General features: G+C 32.7%; 1 protein-coding gene across 3 annotated transcripts in view; it reads right to left on the reverse strand.

The window, feature by feature from the left end:
• RTKN2 (rhotekin 2) overlaps positions 1-16,044 on the reverse strand; it is a 72,633-nt gene that overhangs the window by 39,416 nt on the left and 17,173 nt on the right. For all 3 annotated transcript variants that reach the window (XM_045437538.1, XM_045437539.1, XM_045437540.1), the window contains 4 exons: positions 12,648-12,706; positions 7,444-7,497; positions 6,001-6,118; positions 3,678-3,872 (listed from right to left, as the gene is read on the reverse strand). In XM_045437538.1, the coding sequence (XP_045293494.1) occupies positions 3,678-3,872; positions 6,001-6,118; positions 7,444-7,497; positions 12,648-12,706 (426 nt within the window). The remainder of the gene's footprint in view (positions 1-3,677; positions 3,873-6,000; positions 6,119-7,443; positions 7,498-12,647; positions 12,707-16,044) is intronic.

Below are 16,044 nucleotides of genomic sequence, written 5' to 3' on the forward strand. Positions count from 1 at the left end.
TTGAGCATATTTTCATGTGCCTGTTGGCCATTCATATGTCTTCTTTGGAAAAGTGTCTATTCGATCCTCTGCCCATATTTTAATTGGATTTCTTTTTTTTGGCTCTTAAGTTCTAACCCTTAGCAGATACATGATTTGCAAATATCTTGTCTCATTTAGTTGGCTGCCTGTTCACTTTGTTGATGATTACCCTCCCTCCCTGTGTAGAAGTTTTTGAGTTTAATGTTACAATTCCACTCCTGGGTATTTATCTGAAGAAAATGAAAACAGTAATTCAAAAATGTGTATGTATCCAGATGTTCAATGTAGCATTATTTAAAATAAGTGGGGCGCCTAGGTGGCTCAGTCAGTTAAGCGACTGACTTTGGCTCAGGTCATGATCTCATGGCTCGTGAGTTCAAGCCCCACGTTGCGCTCTGTGCTGAAGCTTGGAGACTGGAGCCTGCTTCAGATTTTTGTGTCTCTCCCTCTCTCTGCCCCTCCCCTGCTCGTGCTCTGTCTCTGTCTCTCTCTCTCTCTGAAAAATAGACGTTGAAAAAATAATAATAAAAATAAAATAACCAAGATATGGAAGCAACCTAAGTGTCCATCAATGGATGAATAAAGAAGATGTTGTATATTTATATAATGGACGACTACTCAGCCATAAAAAAGAATGAAATCTTGCCCTTTGCAACAACATGGTTGAACCTTGAGGATATTATGCTAGTAAGTCAGACAGAAAAAGACAAACACCATATACCATATGACTTCACTTCTATGTAGAACTTAAAAACAAAACAAAGATACAAGAAAACTAATAAATACAGAGAACAGACTGGTGTTTGTGAGAGGGCAGGTGTGTTGGCAAATGGGCAAAATGGGTGAAAGGGAGTCAAGAGGTACAAGCTTCCAGTTATAAATAAGTCAAGAGGATATAATTTACAGCATGGTATCTACAGTCAATATTGTTATTATGTTAATATTTGAATTAATATTGTACTTAACATTGTATTAATATTTGTACTATAACACATTTGTATTTGTACTATAATACATTTGTATTTAATATGTTGTATTAAATATAGTTAATATATATTAAATATTTAATACAATATAGTATTACTAAATATTACAATACTTTTTAATGACATTTTTATGAGAAAAGACTTACATCTTCTATGACTGTTTTTCAGTGGATAGGACCCATTCACTGAATCATGACATCAATTTATGATTCATAAACAGCATTTTTAAAAAACAAAATATAGAACAGAAAAGTCTGATCACGGTGTTATAAATACGTAGGGCTAAGTACTGCCTCATGAAATCTATCTGCTTATTCTGCTGTACACTCAGTCATGAGGGTATTTCTTAGCATGGGTCTCAAGCAAAATAGACTGAAAGCTACAATGCTAGAATCCCAAAACATTTTCCATACCTGAAATATTTTGCTTTTTGTAATCATAGTAAAATTATTGACATGCTGAAGAGCCAACTCTATAGAGACATGCAAAGAAATTCTGGGAATGTAGACTGATCAACAGTTTTCTCAAGTAACATAAACTTAGGGGAGCCTGGGTGACTCAGGCAGTTAAGCATACTGACTCTTGATTTTGGCTCAGGTCATGATCTCACGGTCATGAGATCGAGCCCCACTTCAGGCTGGGTGCTGAGCCTAGAGTCTGCTTGGGATCCTCTCTCTCTCCCTCTCTCTCTGCCCCTCCCCCACTCATGCTCACTCGCTCTCGCTCTCTCTCTCTCTCTCTCAAAGTAAAATAAACATTTTTTAAAAAGAAAAGAAACATAACATAAAACTGTTTGTGAAGTAATAAACACAATGTTTGAAGAAAGTATCTGAAACAAACCAGGGCTCCTTGAAGAAACCAAGTCTGGGCAGAAAAATACAAGATGAATATCGAACACCTTGTGTCAGAAAAACAAAGAAGCTATCAGAGACTAGGTTGTGTCAAAAGCTGCAGGAGTCACTGAAGATTTCCCACTTATCAAAGATGGGACAACTTGGCTTCAAAGAGAATAACAACTGTAACAGATTGAAACACAAATATATACAACAATTCAAGAGTTCAAATAAAATCAAACACTGATTACCTCCATGGTTGCTAGGACATCAATTTATTATTCTAAAATTGGGTAAATAAAAGAATCAAGTATTTTTTTCTCCCTTTCCTCCATCAATTTTTTTGCACTTATACCCAGAGAATTCATGAAGGAAAGTTCTTGAGAAAATTCCAAGTTTAAAAAAAAAGGCATGATAAATTTAGAAAGTCAGCAAATTATAATCCTTAATGAAATAATCAGCAATAGCTGCTAAAACCATTAGATAAAAAATTGATAGGGAACTTTATAAAGGATGGATTAAGCTGGCAACACATGAACCCACTGGTCAATCTGAACATAACTGTAAGTGGGACAAGTCCTCCTAATGGGAGACAGTAGGAAGTACCTATAATCAATATGAAGTATTATTACCCAGAAAGAACCTGAATCAAATCAGTCCTCTAGATCTAACTACCAAACACAGGGATAGAAAAAGTATTTAAAAAGACCACAAAGATGCAATTAGCTAAATTCAAAATATGGGAAATTCTACAAGATCTGATTTCTTCAATAAACAATGACAAGAAAAAAGTAGACAGGGAATAATCAAAGACTAAAAGAAACGTAATCACTCAAATGGAACATTGTAGAACTTATCTGGATCCTGATTTGCACAAATTATAAGAGGACATTTTCACAATTGGGGCAATTTGAATACAGACTGGATATCAGATGATATTAAGGATTTATTTTTTATTTTGTTAGATGTGATTATGGTAATGAGGTTGTTATCAAGAGATAAAATATTGTTAAAAATCTATAAGAATGGGGGCGCCTGGGTGGCGCAGTCGGTTAAGCGTCCGACTTCAGCCAGGTCACGATCTCGCGGTCTGTGAGTTCGAGCCCCGCGTCGGGCTCTGGGCTGATGGCTCAGAGCCTGGAGCCTGTTTCCGATTCTGTGTCTCTCTCTCTCTCTCTGCCCCTCCCCCGTTCATGCTCTGTCTCTCTCTGTCCCAAAAATAAATAAAAACGTTGAAAAAAAAATTAAAAAAAAAAATCTGTAAGAATGATGCATGACATATATAGAAATCCAGTTAGACTGACACACAGCAAACACTCTGACATAAAGATAGTCCATTTTTGAGAAAAACAATTCAGGGGTGACTGGCTGGCTCAGTAGGCTAGCGTCCAACTCTTCATTTTGGCTCAGGTCACCATTTCAGTTTGTGAAATCGAACCCTGTGTTAGACTCTGCGCTGGCAGCATGGAGCCTGCTTGGAATTCCCTTTCTCTCTCTCTCTCTCTCTCTCTCCCTCCCTCCCTCCCTCCCTCCTTCCCTCTCTCTCTCTCTCTCTCAAAATAAATAAATAAACTTTAAAAAAAGAAAGAAAGAAAAACGTCTCTGCTTTTGTGGTAGATACTGGAATTCCAAATCACTAAAAAACACGGTTACCCAACTTCCTACTTTCAAAGGAAGGTATTAAGGATATCTCAATTGGGTGAGTGTCAGTTTTGTTTCTGCTTCAGGATGTTATTTCCATTTAACATGTAAATTTCTACTCCACATACAATACTTCAAAACGTCACAAATATATAGTAATACTATGTCACTATAAATACTGTACGAAAAAACTTACGAAATAGCACAACTGTAGGACAAGCATGTTTCATGATCTTCTTGAAGCACCGAATTTATTTTCTTCCCTGTAGCTTTACTTATAGATGTCTTCAGCTTCTTGGCTAGTTTCTTTGGTGTGTTGGTTATAGAAGATTCTTCTGTACAGCAGCTATATACTTCTACCTTTATCTGAAAGTCTGGCCCTGCTTCATTACTAAAATCAAGAGCATTCATAATGTTAGAAATTTAACTTGGTAGAAAATAAAATCATAACACCCTTTGATGTTTTCATAACATTTGAAATCACAATTTGAAATGAGTTTATGTTAATATATGTTAATGAGGCAGAATCTCCCTGTGTTTATTTAGTATCTAAATGACCTGAGAGAGTCACTGCAACTTCCAGAGCTTCTAAAATAGGACAAAGTTAACTCAATTCAATCTATGTATACAGGCATAGTACTAAAGAAAAAGGATAACAAGCAAGCAAGAAACAGTATAAAGTGCTATATACTACAAGGCAGGAACTCCTTGAGGGAGAGTGCTGCCTGGGTAATCTCTGCATTCTTAACTTAGCATAAAAGGTACTCAATGCATTATTATACCCATATGCAAAAATTCTGCAATTTTAGCAAATGCTAAGATTGGCTTTACCCTTTTCCAAACACAGTGAACTACCTTTGCTATAAAAGATTGCGGTGGTGTTACTAACAATAAAATTTACTTAAAACCGCAAGAGAGGGCCATCAGCGGTAGATGTTGCCTTAGATGGAAGATCCATCAGTCTTAGAGAATAAAAATGGCCAATCTATAGTTTGGATACACCCAAGGAGTAACTCCCAGATATTTTTATAGTTTACTTGGCAACCTTTAAACATACAGTATTCCTGGTAATGACTAACAAATGTCAATATTTAGAGAAAAACCAGAGACTCATAAATATTGAATACTTATTAAAAGCAATCATAACAAAGGCACATTTTTAAACAACATTTAGAACATTTGTCAGCAGTTATTTTTGGAACAATTTAAAATATTTACAGATTTTTTTTAAAAAATTATAAATCACGTGTTGTCTTCCCAAGTAACTCACATCATTCTTTCAATGAAAAAAAATCATAATTTTGCCTTTGTGGTAAAAACAAATAATAACAAAGTGATGTGAAGTAAAGAGATCATTAAAAGGACAATTTTGGCAGAAAAAAATGCACTAGCAAAGTTGATAATGGAAATAAATGTATTTAGATAACTAAGGAAATTTATCCTTTTAGTCTCAATTCTGTAAACATTTGGTGATATTTTGGGGATCCTAAATAAATTCCTTATTCCTTTGGTTCAAAAGAGTTTGTAAGAAGGCCTGCACAACTGCTAATAACTCAGAACAGTACATGTTATTTTTCCATGCTACACAGTTATTTATGGGACACTGGACAGAAGCCACAAAACATGGCTTGCAATAGTTTTTCTAATGTTACGTGAGTGGCAAAACTACTCTCAAATCTCAACTGTTTACCTCCATAGCTGAAAATGGCAAAAGACGTGGACATTCAATTTTACTTAACTATTAGTTAAGTAGCTATTAATATCTAGATACAAAGATGGTGTTTTTGAAACCCTGAAAGAAATACAAATCACACACTGATTTAGGCCAATAGCACCTCTGAAAGGGCCAGGAAAAACTTATGTTAGTTAAAAATGATTTCTATGGCTACCTGAGGAGTTCCTTCTGGCTCTGTATTATGACCACAATAAAATGAGCCTGTAAAAGAGCAGGGGCAATAAAAACAACCCTGAGGATCACCCAATCTTTTATTGTTTTGAAGTACATGAAAGGAGCACTCCATAAGAAAAAGAACATCTTGAAATTTTACCAAAGTGCTTTTCCTATGGTACATATTTCAGGACTATCTTATAAGTAAAGTTGTTATAACTATTTTAGTATTGCTATACCTAAACATCCTGTAGGAAATATAATAACCTGTTTTATGCCCCAAATTAACTCTCTAGAAAATACTGGTATAATGAGACTCCATTGTATTCATAGCTTGGTTAATAATAACACTATAAATATTAATAAAAATTAATAAAAATTTACCATATCCAATGAGTCAAATATTTACTAATACTACATGATTTCCACTTTATTTTACGTTTAAAAGTTTCAAATGCAAAAATGGACTTCTTTTGAATAATTTTCAAAAGCAATTTAACATTTAAACATCTTAATGCTTCAAAAATAATCCAAAGACCCAAAAATTTTGTCTTCCTTTAAAGAATTTTAAAATTTTAGAATTTTAGAATTTTAAATTATTCTCATTCTTTGAAGATTTAAATATACTTACAATATTGTTACATTTTCAAAACATATATCTGTGGTTGTTTTATCCACAATCACCATGTCAGTATCAAAAACTTCAGCTCCCATTTTGAATAAACAGAAAATGGCATAGTGCTGTGATCCTAGGGAAAAAACAGTGCCCCATGAGATGTATCATACCTATATTACGTTAAAAGCTCCTTGAAAATGACAAAGTTATCTCAAATATTTATTCATAGACTCTTATTTTCATACATGGTACACTGTAACCTTAACTTTTTATAGTGACTGCTCTGTCAGTACACGTTAATACCTTACCCAACCAGAACAAAGCAACTAAGCCAGGAAGTATCAAAAATTAAAACCGAAAATATAGGCCTCTCAGCAGCCTACTGTAACCACCACATTCATAAATTTTATTCCTAGAAAACTCTGTAAGCTTTAATAGCAAATTTATTATTGTATATATACTACTACGACCTCTGTCATTTGGCATCCAAGTCTATTTAAGAAGTTCTCTATTGTGAGAGACCAAAAGCAGGCACGTTAACAACATCAAAACATTTTCCACCAAACTGACAGCAAGGGAGGAAACCACAAAAACAATAAAAAGTAGACATGTGAGTCCAAAAAACATAGCTGCTGAGCCTCTTAATTTGGTGATGTTTTTTAAAAGTATTAGGTGATTAAAGGGCCAAAACCTCATTATTGAGAAAATGTAGCTCTTCAGAAAAACTTATTCTCCATAGTAATCAGAAAGATACGCTTAATCCCCATATGCATTCCATTTTAAAGTAAATTATATTTCCTAATTGAATAACAAATATACTAACCTGATTTTGGATTCTTCATATAAAACTAATTATGCTCAATATGATTCAGTTTTTAAAGTATGAAGAACAAAGCTATCACAATAGACAAGAAAGATAAAGGATTATCATATCTTTTCTGCTTTGCCTCTAACAGCTAGAAATCATTTGAGGTTAATTTCTATGACCTTAGCAATACATGGATTTGTGAAGACTATATAAAGCCATAAAATGCTGAAGGGGGAAAAATCAGATCAAGCTAAAAATCTTTCCCTTTTACATCCTATTAAATAATCTGAAGTAACAAAACAAGGCAGAAAAGATCTCCCAGATTCTGGTCAGATAGAAATGCTGCCTTTACCTTTTCTCCTTAAACATTTTCCTTTGTTACACACTTCTCTTCCCCACAACCTGTTACTGTCCTTGCCTAGGTTCCAATCAACAACTACAAGTACATCAGATAGGCATTATCTTAGTAAGTATCAAGCAATTACAACATATTTACTAAAACTAGGAAAAAACACAGTTCAGCAAGATACTGCTTATTCTGTCAAATGACATCAATTTATTTCACCATGGAAGCAGCTCTTCTCTCAATAATCACAAATTTACTATACCCTAAAGAATACATTCCAATTATAAATTAAAATCATACATACGTTCTTTGTTGCTGAAGTGATCAGAGTCTTTCCACATTAGTGGTATTCGAATATCTACAAAGGAGGGGAAAAAGAAATGACAAGTAATAGTCTTGATAAATTTCATTTCTTAGAGTGAAACAAACCTCTGAATTCCATAATAGATTCTGACCATTAAAGCCAATATAAAATTTATTATTTAAATATTCTAACACAGGCAATATTTTCTCAAAAATAGCTTAGACTAGGAATATAAAATCTGTTCTATTTATTTAAATAATTTACTATAAAATCCTACCAATTATGACTCAAGAAATTAAGTAAGATCTGTAATACGCTTATGCCATAACATTTTCATTTTGTGATTTATGTTTTTGAAATAGTTGAATTTCTCCTTTGGGTAAGCAGTAGCAACAAACATAGCTAAAAACATTTCAAAACCATAAAATAGTAGATAGAAAGGACTTCAGGGCTTCTACTATGCAAACTTGAAAGATGAAAACTCCATGACTTGTCTAAGATCATTGTTTGTGACATACAGACCAAATTCATTCCATTAAGAAGATTTAACCTGTCTACAAAAGAATTTGCAAGATCTTTGTATATTCATGTTACAAACTACACAAACTACAGCATTTCCCTTAAGAAAACTAAAAAGAGCAATGCATTCCTTCTTTCAGACCAGGAAAAAGGTATGTATTCTAAAAGTGGTGGAAATACATTTTCTCTCGTTCACACATGCTTCAAATTTGAAAGTAATTGTGTTAATGATCCTTATTTCAGATGTTAATCTAGACCTTTGTCACAGTCAAAATTTTTCTTTCTTAGCTTCCTCCATCCTTCCCTTTACTTTTAATACTCAATTAACAATTTTCCCCTGACATTCCTATGTTATCTATATACCTTCAAAGAGAATCAAAGTTCTACCAAATAGATTAAGATGTATGAATTACAGCATAACACAGAACAGTAGAAAGCTCAATGTAAAGTGAAATTTGTTTTAATTACTCAAGAGTATAAATACCTCAAACCTTTGTGGAAAATTTCTCTGTTTAAGACATTTCCCAATTACACTTAGGACATTTATGTGCATGTTTTTATACCTATTAATTATGCCACTTTCAAATACCTTCAACTCTTTATGAACATAAGCTATTTGGCTACATTTCTGTTGTACTTCACTTTAAATCCTATGTCCACATTTTCATTTGTTTAGAATTCTTTTTAAGGTTCTTAATGCCTATTTCTAATTCCCTTTCTAGAAAAACTTTACAATACTCCTTCATCCCTACCCTATCCAACCAGGTAGGTATGTATGAGTGCCCTTACCACTGCTGCCTTAGCAGTTTTAATAAAAAATATTACTTATTGGGCTCTCTCCATGTACCAAGCTAAATACTTTATATACATCTCATCCAACTATAATTTTAAAAATATATTTACTAATTTAATAGTCAATTGATAAGATTTGTTTAGATTTGTATTTTCTTGATTAACAAGAAGAATGTCAACACATTTATTAGTCAGTTCAGTGAATATTTGTATCCGTGACCCACTTTTTTCTTTACATAGTTTATGGTTTATACTTTTAAAAGTTAATTATTTAATCTATATGAGAATATTGGGTATATGTAATAAAAATATAAAGATTCTTTTTATAACAATAATTGTTCCAACTCCATTTATATATCTAATAGGACTTCTCTTCCTTGCTGATTTAATGATTAAATGGCTCTTTATCATATATGCCATTCTGACTAAGTATCTCTTCTTTGGCTATATGCTTTACAGATCTAATTGAATCATTTATTAATTACTGTCTATCCTAGTACCAATACCATACTATTATGACTACTGAATCTTTATAATATACTTTGTCATCGGTTAGAAATATATCCTTCCAAAACATCTTATTCCCAATTGTTAATTTCTTTATGTGAATTTTAGAAATATATTGTCAAAACTCCCCCTCCAAAATGTTTCATTAGAATTCTACTGTCCAAATTAATTTGAGAGCCATTAACTTTATAATATTCTGTCAATATATATAGTAGCATGATACAGTCATCCTTACATTTTTATTAAGGTTATGCTTGGGGTATTTGATATTTTTGGTTTTTTGCTATTTTTATTGTAAAAGAGACCCTTTTGCCATATTTTCTAACTGGTTATTGCTGGTTTTGAGAGATTACCACTTTTTTGTATATTTATCTTGAATCTAGCCACTTTTACTGAATTCTTTATTAGTTCAAATAGTGTTTCAGTAACTTTCCTTAGATTTTCTAGGTATGCAATTTCTTATTTTAAAATAGTATTCAGTTTCTCTATTTCTTTTTAGTAGTTTCATCTTTCATTCTTGCTATTTTAGCTGCAATTTCTAAAACTGTGTTAAAATTATGTTGATATAATAGACATTTTTACTTTGTTCTTCATTTTAATGGGATTGTCTTTATTGTTTTATAATTATGACTTGGCTGCTACCCTGTCAAAGAGCCTGCTTCTTGCTTGACCACAGTTGCTGACTCATTTCATTTCACAACTGTTCTTGTTCACAGCTGTTCTTGTCCTATTAGGGTGGTATTAACCATTTACACTATCTTGGGAGGAACATGAACCCTGACTTTCTCTGCTATACACCAATAGTCTATGGCATATAGCAGTCTTGCCTTTTCCCATGCCTAGCTAAGTCAAATCCTTGAGAGAAGGCACACATTTCTTATCTATTTACCAGGTGGTCTATTTACTGTTCAGATGACAAAGGATGTGTAACCTACCAATATGTGTTTTAATTCAGCTTCAAATAGTAGAAATTCCTTACAGATTCTTGCAAATGGTTGACTCAGTTTTAGTTTACAGTACTCTTGCTTTTGTCTCTTTTTATGTCTTCATTGACACTTGTATTATAAAATGAAAGAGACATATGTAATACAATGGCTAACTTGATGCTATCAAGTCCTAGAAGTCTTTCTATTATTTTTAAAAGTAAAAACTTTTGTTTTTGAACTTTGTGAACTGACTTGGCTTTAGATATTGAATTAGTAGTCAGTGAATAAGCTAAGACAATTGCTACAATACAATTATTTGGTGCTTAGTGGGAATGATCAGGATATACCTGAATTATTCTTTTTAATTTTGTAATGATCTGGCCATGAGTGGTAAAGCTGAAAATGGAAAACCCAGGTTTCACCTGGTAATCAGAGAAAACTCAGAACATTATGAAACTTTGTAGCAAATATTCATTTTGATCAAAACCAAAGTCACATTTTCATCCCAATGTCAAAAGAAAATGTGTTTCATTTTAAGGTGAATTCGTTTTTAATTTTCTTCATTTATTTTTTACAAGTTTTTTACAAATATACAGATAAGATATAATTGAGACTAAGCAAAGATGAAAAGAAATTACATATGTAATTTTCTGAGACTTCCAGTTCCTTAAGTTAATTTAAAATTATCTTTTGGAAAGAAGGAACACATGCAGAAATAAGTTTAATTTCTACACTGAAGTATTTGTGGTCAGGAAAATAGTTTTTTTTCTTATTTTAACTGATTTTACTTTATCACTCTTCTAAATGTACAGTAAATGCTATTTTCACAAATTGCTGTAGCCAATAAACTATTATAAGATGTCAATAGATGTTAAGTCTATCATGTCATTTGAATCTTCAAGAGCAATTTAACACATCTCATTTGTGTACTTACTGGCACTAAATCAGAAGCAAGAAATAGAAGATTATGTTTAAAGTATTTTTAGAAAATCTCCCTTAAAGATCAATAATACTTTATTTATTCACATTAAAATGTATTGAACATAGTGCACAACTATGTAAAGGTACTGTGTTTGGCATCAAAAGCATATAAGGAGGTATAAAACATGTTTTATTCCAGTCTTATAATTGGAAAGATGAAAACATGAATATAAATAACCATAAAACAAGCAACAGATTTTTATACAGTTATTTTTCTGAAGAATTTTTGCTGAGGGCAATTCCTATGATTTAGGACAATTACATCCTGTAAAATCCAAATCTATCCTTCCTGCATGAGAATTTTGTTTATCCATAAAGACATTTCTAAAAACAGTTCCTTGGGTGAGAGAGCCTGAAATGCAGCAGCATGTTCCCTGGAGCTAAGAGAACAAGGCTTCGGGCCAATGAAACAAGCTAGTTATTGCTTAAGGGGTGATGGAGGTCTGCTGTACCCAAAATGTATTGATGAGATAATATTTGTAAAAGGCACATTATCTAACTAGTGTACACGAGTCAGCCTTGTGTTCATTTCAATCTGTGGCATCTCCAAGCCACTGTCTAGTTTCCTTAACACTTTGGAGAAACTGAGACAACAGAGCATTAAGTGCCATCTAGTGGTAAAGGGTCTTCTACCTGCATTAGGAATTCAAAGAAAGAAAACATCATTTCCAGCTGGAATGATAACAGGGAAGGCTTTATAGATGAGCAAACAGATCGTGAAGATAATATAGTTATTTCAAGAGCTAATTGGCTGTCAGAAGCAGGCAGTGTATTGACGGAACAGGGAGAGAAATGTCTGGCTAAAGCAGACAGTTTATGTACAGGAGTAGAAGATATGGCTAGAAAAAGAGTTGGGTCAGAAGGGAAAACTCTGGGGAAGAAGGGAGTTTGGTTTTTATCCTATGGAAAACAAGAAACAGTCATCCATCCAATCAACATCAATGAGCAATTACTATGCATAAGCACCATGCTGGCTTCAGGGTATATAGTAATGGGCAAGACAAACATTGTTCCAACCCAGGAGCTTCTAGCCTGGACAAACATTAAAAATATTATTGAAACTTCTGAGCAGAAAAGGAACAGAGAGTCAAAGATTTGAGTTTGCAGTCCAGCTCAATGACTTACAGGAAGTTATTTAATCTTCAAGTCTAAGAAAAGAGAACTATCCTACCTATTTCACAAAACTACGCTGAACAGAAAACCGCATAATATATGTAGTACATATGGAACAGCTTTTCCAAACTATAAAATCTTACACAAAAGTACAGCAAATGATAAAAACAAATTTAGAACAAATATAGATAGAGGTATGCAAAATAAAATGAAAGAAAAGATAGATTTTAGAACAAATATAGATAGAGGTATGCAAAATAAAATGAAAGAAAAGAATGGGCGCAGGGAATTGAAATCCCACCAGTTCTAGGAAGATACTTTATACAATTTATTCAGCAATACGAAAACAACCCATCTACAGCATACCTGATATGGCAATCTTTCCTTTACATGCCGCTCGTTCTTTACTTTCAAAATTCGCATCACTGTCAAAAGGAAAAAAAACCTAATGAAAAAAAGATCTTTTCTAATAAGCAATGTTTTAATAACCTTTCACAAATGCCTAAATATTAAAACCTGACATATATCCATGCATAATAATGACTTCCAGTTAATATAAACTACTTGATTCAAACTTCAAGATGTTTAGTCAACAGCTAGCTGGCTTTAAGAGAAATACATACAGGGGCGCCTGGGTGGCGCAGTCGGTTAAGCGTCCGACTTCGGCCAGGTCACGATCTCGCGGTCCGGGAGTTTGAGCCCTGCATCAGGCTCTGGGCTGATGGCTCAGAGCCTGGAGCCTGTTTCCGATTCTGTGTCTCCCTCTCTCTCTGCCCCTCCCCCGTTCATGCTCTGTCTCTCTCTGTCCCAAAAATAAATAAACGTTGAAAAAAAAAAAAAAAAAGAGAAATACATACAGACACTCTCTTTGATTTTTCTTGTAAGCTTTACATTTCCTGATGATTATATACTGGGTTACTCTACAATGAAAGTCTTCTGTGAATATTTATTTATAAGCAAGATGTACAATATTTGGAAGTGTCCTAGGAAGTGTAATACCTTGGATCACCACTTCACAAATTATATTTCTAACTTACTACATTATAGTTGCCTGAAAAAGTTAAAGAGCTTCCCAACCATGAACTTGCTGCTCAGGAGTACTTTATCCTTATAAAAACCTAACAAATATCAAAAAAATTATTCTCCGCTATACATTTATATGCAATAATATCATATATCATTTCCTTGAAATTCAAAAAAACTACATACTAAAACAATAAATTAACTCAGGTGCTAAAGGAAGGGAGTGGCTCTGCAGAGAGAATAAAATGGGGAGAGGAAAACATTATCATGACAATAGAAAAAAATCTTAAGTAAAAAATCTCAAGTAAAAAAATCTCTAGGTATACAAGAAACTCCCAGATCTGACTTTAGAACACACTATTATGATTAAAAAAAAAAAATTCAAAATAGTTATCTCCTGCTAAATCAAATCAGTCCCTTGAATATTTTATAATTTTCTATTTCCTAATATCCTGCACATAGAAATAAGCATTCAGGGGTCCCTGGGTGGCTCAGTCAGTTAACCATCCAACTTTGGTTCAGGTCATGATCTCAAGGTTCTGGGCTCAAGCCCCACATCAGGCTCCATGCTGACATTGTGGAGCCTGCTTGGGATTCTCCCTCTCTGTCTCTGCCCCTCCCCCACTAGCACTTTCTCGCTTTCTCTCAAAATAAATAAACCTAAATAAAAAAAAAAAAAAGAAGAAATTAGCATTCCATTTCTGGGACAATATTTCCAAGAGTATTCTTTGCACATTTTTTTTTTTTTTGGTCTCTACTTAATTTGGTTAGCTAATTAACTACTGGCTAATTTAATTAGGTACTTCAAATATGTGATAAGATAAAAACTTTCCATTTGACTACTGTTTCGTTCTAAGAGAGCTTTTGGAGATTGGGTGGGATTTTGAAGTATAACTAACTTTCAGAAGAGTATGACACCATCTCATTGCATTTCAGTAGGCTTGTTAAAAAGATTGCAAAGATATTCATTATCATATGCCAAAACTTGAAAACAAAATATTAAGTCTACTTCTCTTACTCTCTTACTGAATTAAGCACATAAGCATTTTAGGCAAAATATATTCCAAATGCACTGAAATAATACACTGATGTACTTAAGTTGATAAACTCACATAAGACAAGTATATAAATTATTTTTAGAACTACATGAGGTATAACTAAAGTAATGTAGTAGATTTAAAGCCATAAACTCTCAGGATACTAATTACTTTATGGTCGCACTAGTATTTAAGTTAAAATAGGGAATTCATTAAGTAAAAAATAAAAGTACTCATTGATTATTTCAAGATAATGTTTCACTGAATCATAAGTTTAAAAAGAATCAAGTTCAGTATTTTATACTCAATTTTAGTTTGTCACACTGGAGAACATTAGCTTGCTTATTAGTTCATCACAAAGTGAAAAGTTCAATTGAATAAGGCACACTACAAATCAAACACAAATCTCAATTTCCTCAGGTTGGTGTAAGATGTACAATATAAATACAGTTGGCTGGCATTTTTAAGTAATATTTCTAAAAACACCTTCTATATGAGCAATGCATAATATAAATTCCTAAAATACTTATTTCAGTGAGAAAATACAAGAAAGCTCTAATATTGGTAAGTAACTTGAGTATTATAGAATGTAGGTCATAGATTACACTAAAGTTGAGATCCATTAGGTATTTCTAAATTTGATTAAACTTAATGCTTTAGCAGGTAAGTGAAATTCTGAAATATTAGAACCACCAAAAGCAAAATGGCTGAATATTTATCAAAAAAAATTTTTTTCCAAACTCTTTAAACTCTTCAATCAAACTCTTCAATCACCTGGCAGAGTATAGCTTTCTTCCCTGTAATTACAAATCGCTTACACAGGCATTTCCAGGGCCAGCCAACAAAGTTATTACATCAAATATTATCAAACTATAATATAGATCCATTTAACCATATTCTCTTATAGAAAAATTAAGTCTATGTTTTAAAAAATGAGATAAACTGAAGCAATTAAGCCTCATTTTGCTGAAGCTTGAATTATTTTCAATTCAAATAACTCCTCAAACTGTTATTTAGGGTGCTAAAATGTGATGTTTTTCTAATTAATCCAAATTGACAACAAAATTGTTAAACATTCTCTGTTTAATAATGTGCTACTGTAGCTAATAGTTTGCTACAGTTAAATAAATACTTGTTTGAAAATCTGCAATGTTAATGCCAATTCTAAATGCTACAATTAGAGAGCCAGCTTGAGGAAAAAGCAAATAACCACAAAATTATCTAAACAGAAGCACAGCTAAATAATAGCACACCTTATTCTTATAGACCTAGTTTAGAGCATTATTTTGGTAAGACTTGTAAAAGCTAATTTAAAAGAGATAAAAATATGAAAGACAAACTTTTAACTTTGCTTTATTACTTAATTTCTGCCTGTAGGTAAATAAAATGACCAACAGAGGGTGCCAATCAACCACTTTGTTGCTCAAAAATCTGTATTGAGTAAATACAGATTATCCTATTTTATATTATTCAATATGGGAATTTAAAATAGCACTTATTTGCCAAAGTTAACAAGGTAAAATGAGAAATTGATGAAAGTATTTTATATTTTCTTAATGAAGCACTAAAAGAATTCTAACTGGGATTCCATTATTTGGAAGCAGGTTATAAAATCCTTCACCTCTTATGCAAATAAGTGAAAACTAAAATATTCAGAAGTGCTTTATTATGGAATTTTAAACCATCCTAAAATTATGTGGTAT

Source organism: Leopardus geoffroyi, chromosome D2, assembly GCF_018350155.1.
Source record: "Leopardus geoffroyi isolate Oge1 chromosome D2, O.geoffroyi_Oge1_pat1.0, whole genome shotgun sequence".
NCBI lineage: Eukaryota > Metazoa > Chordata > Mammalia > Carnivora > Felidae > Leopardus > Leopardus geoffroyi.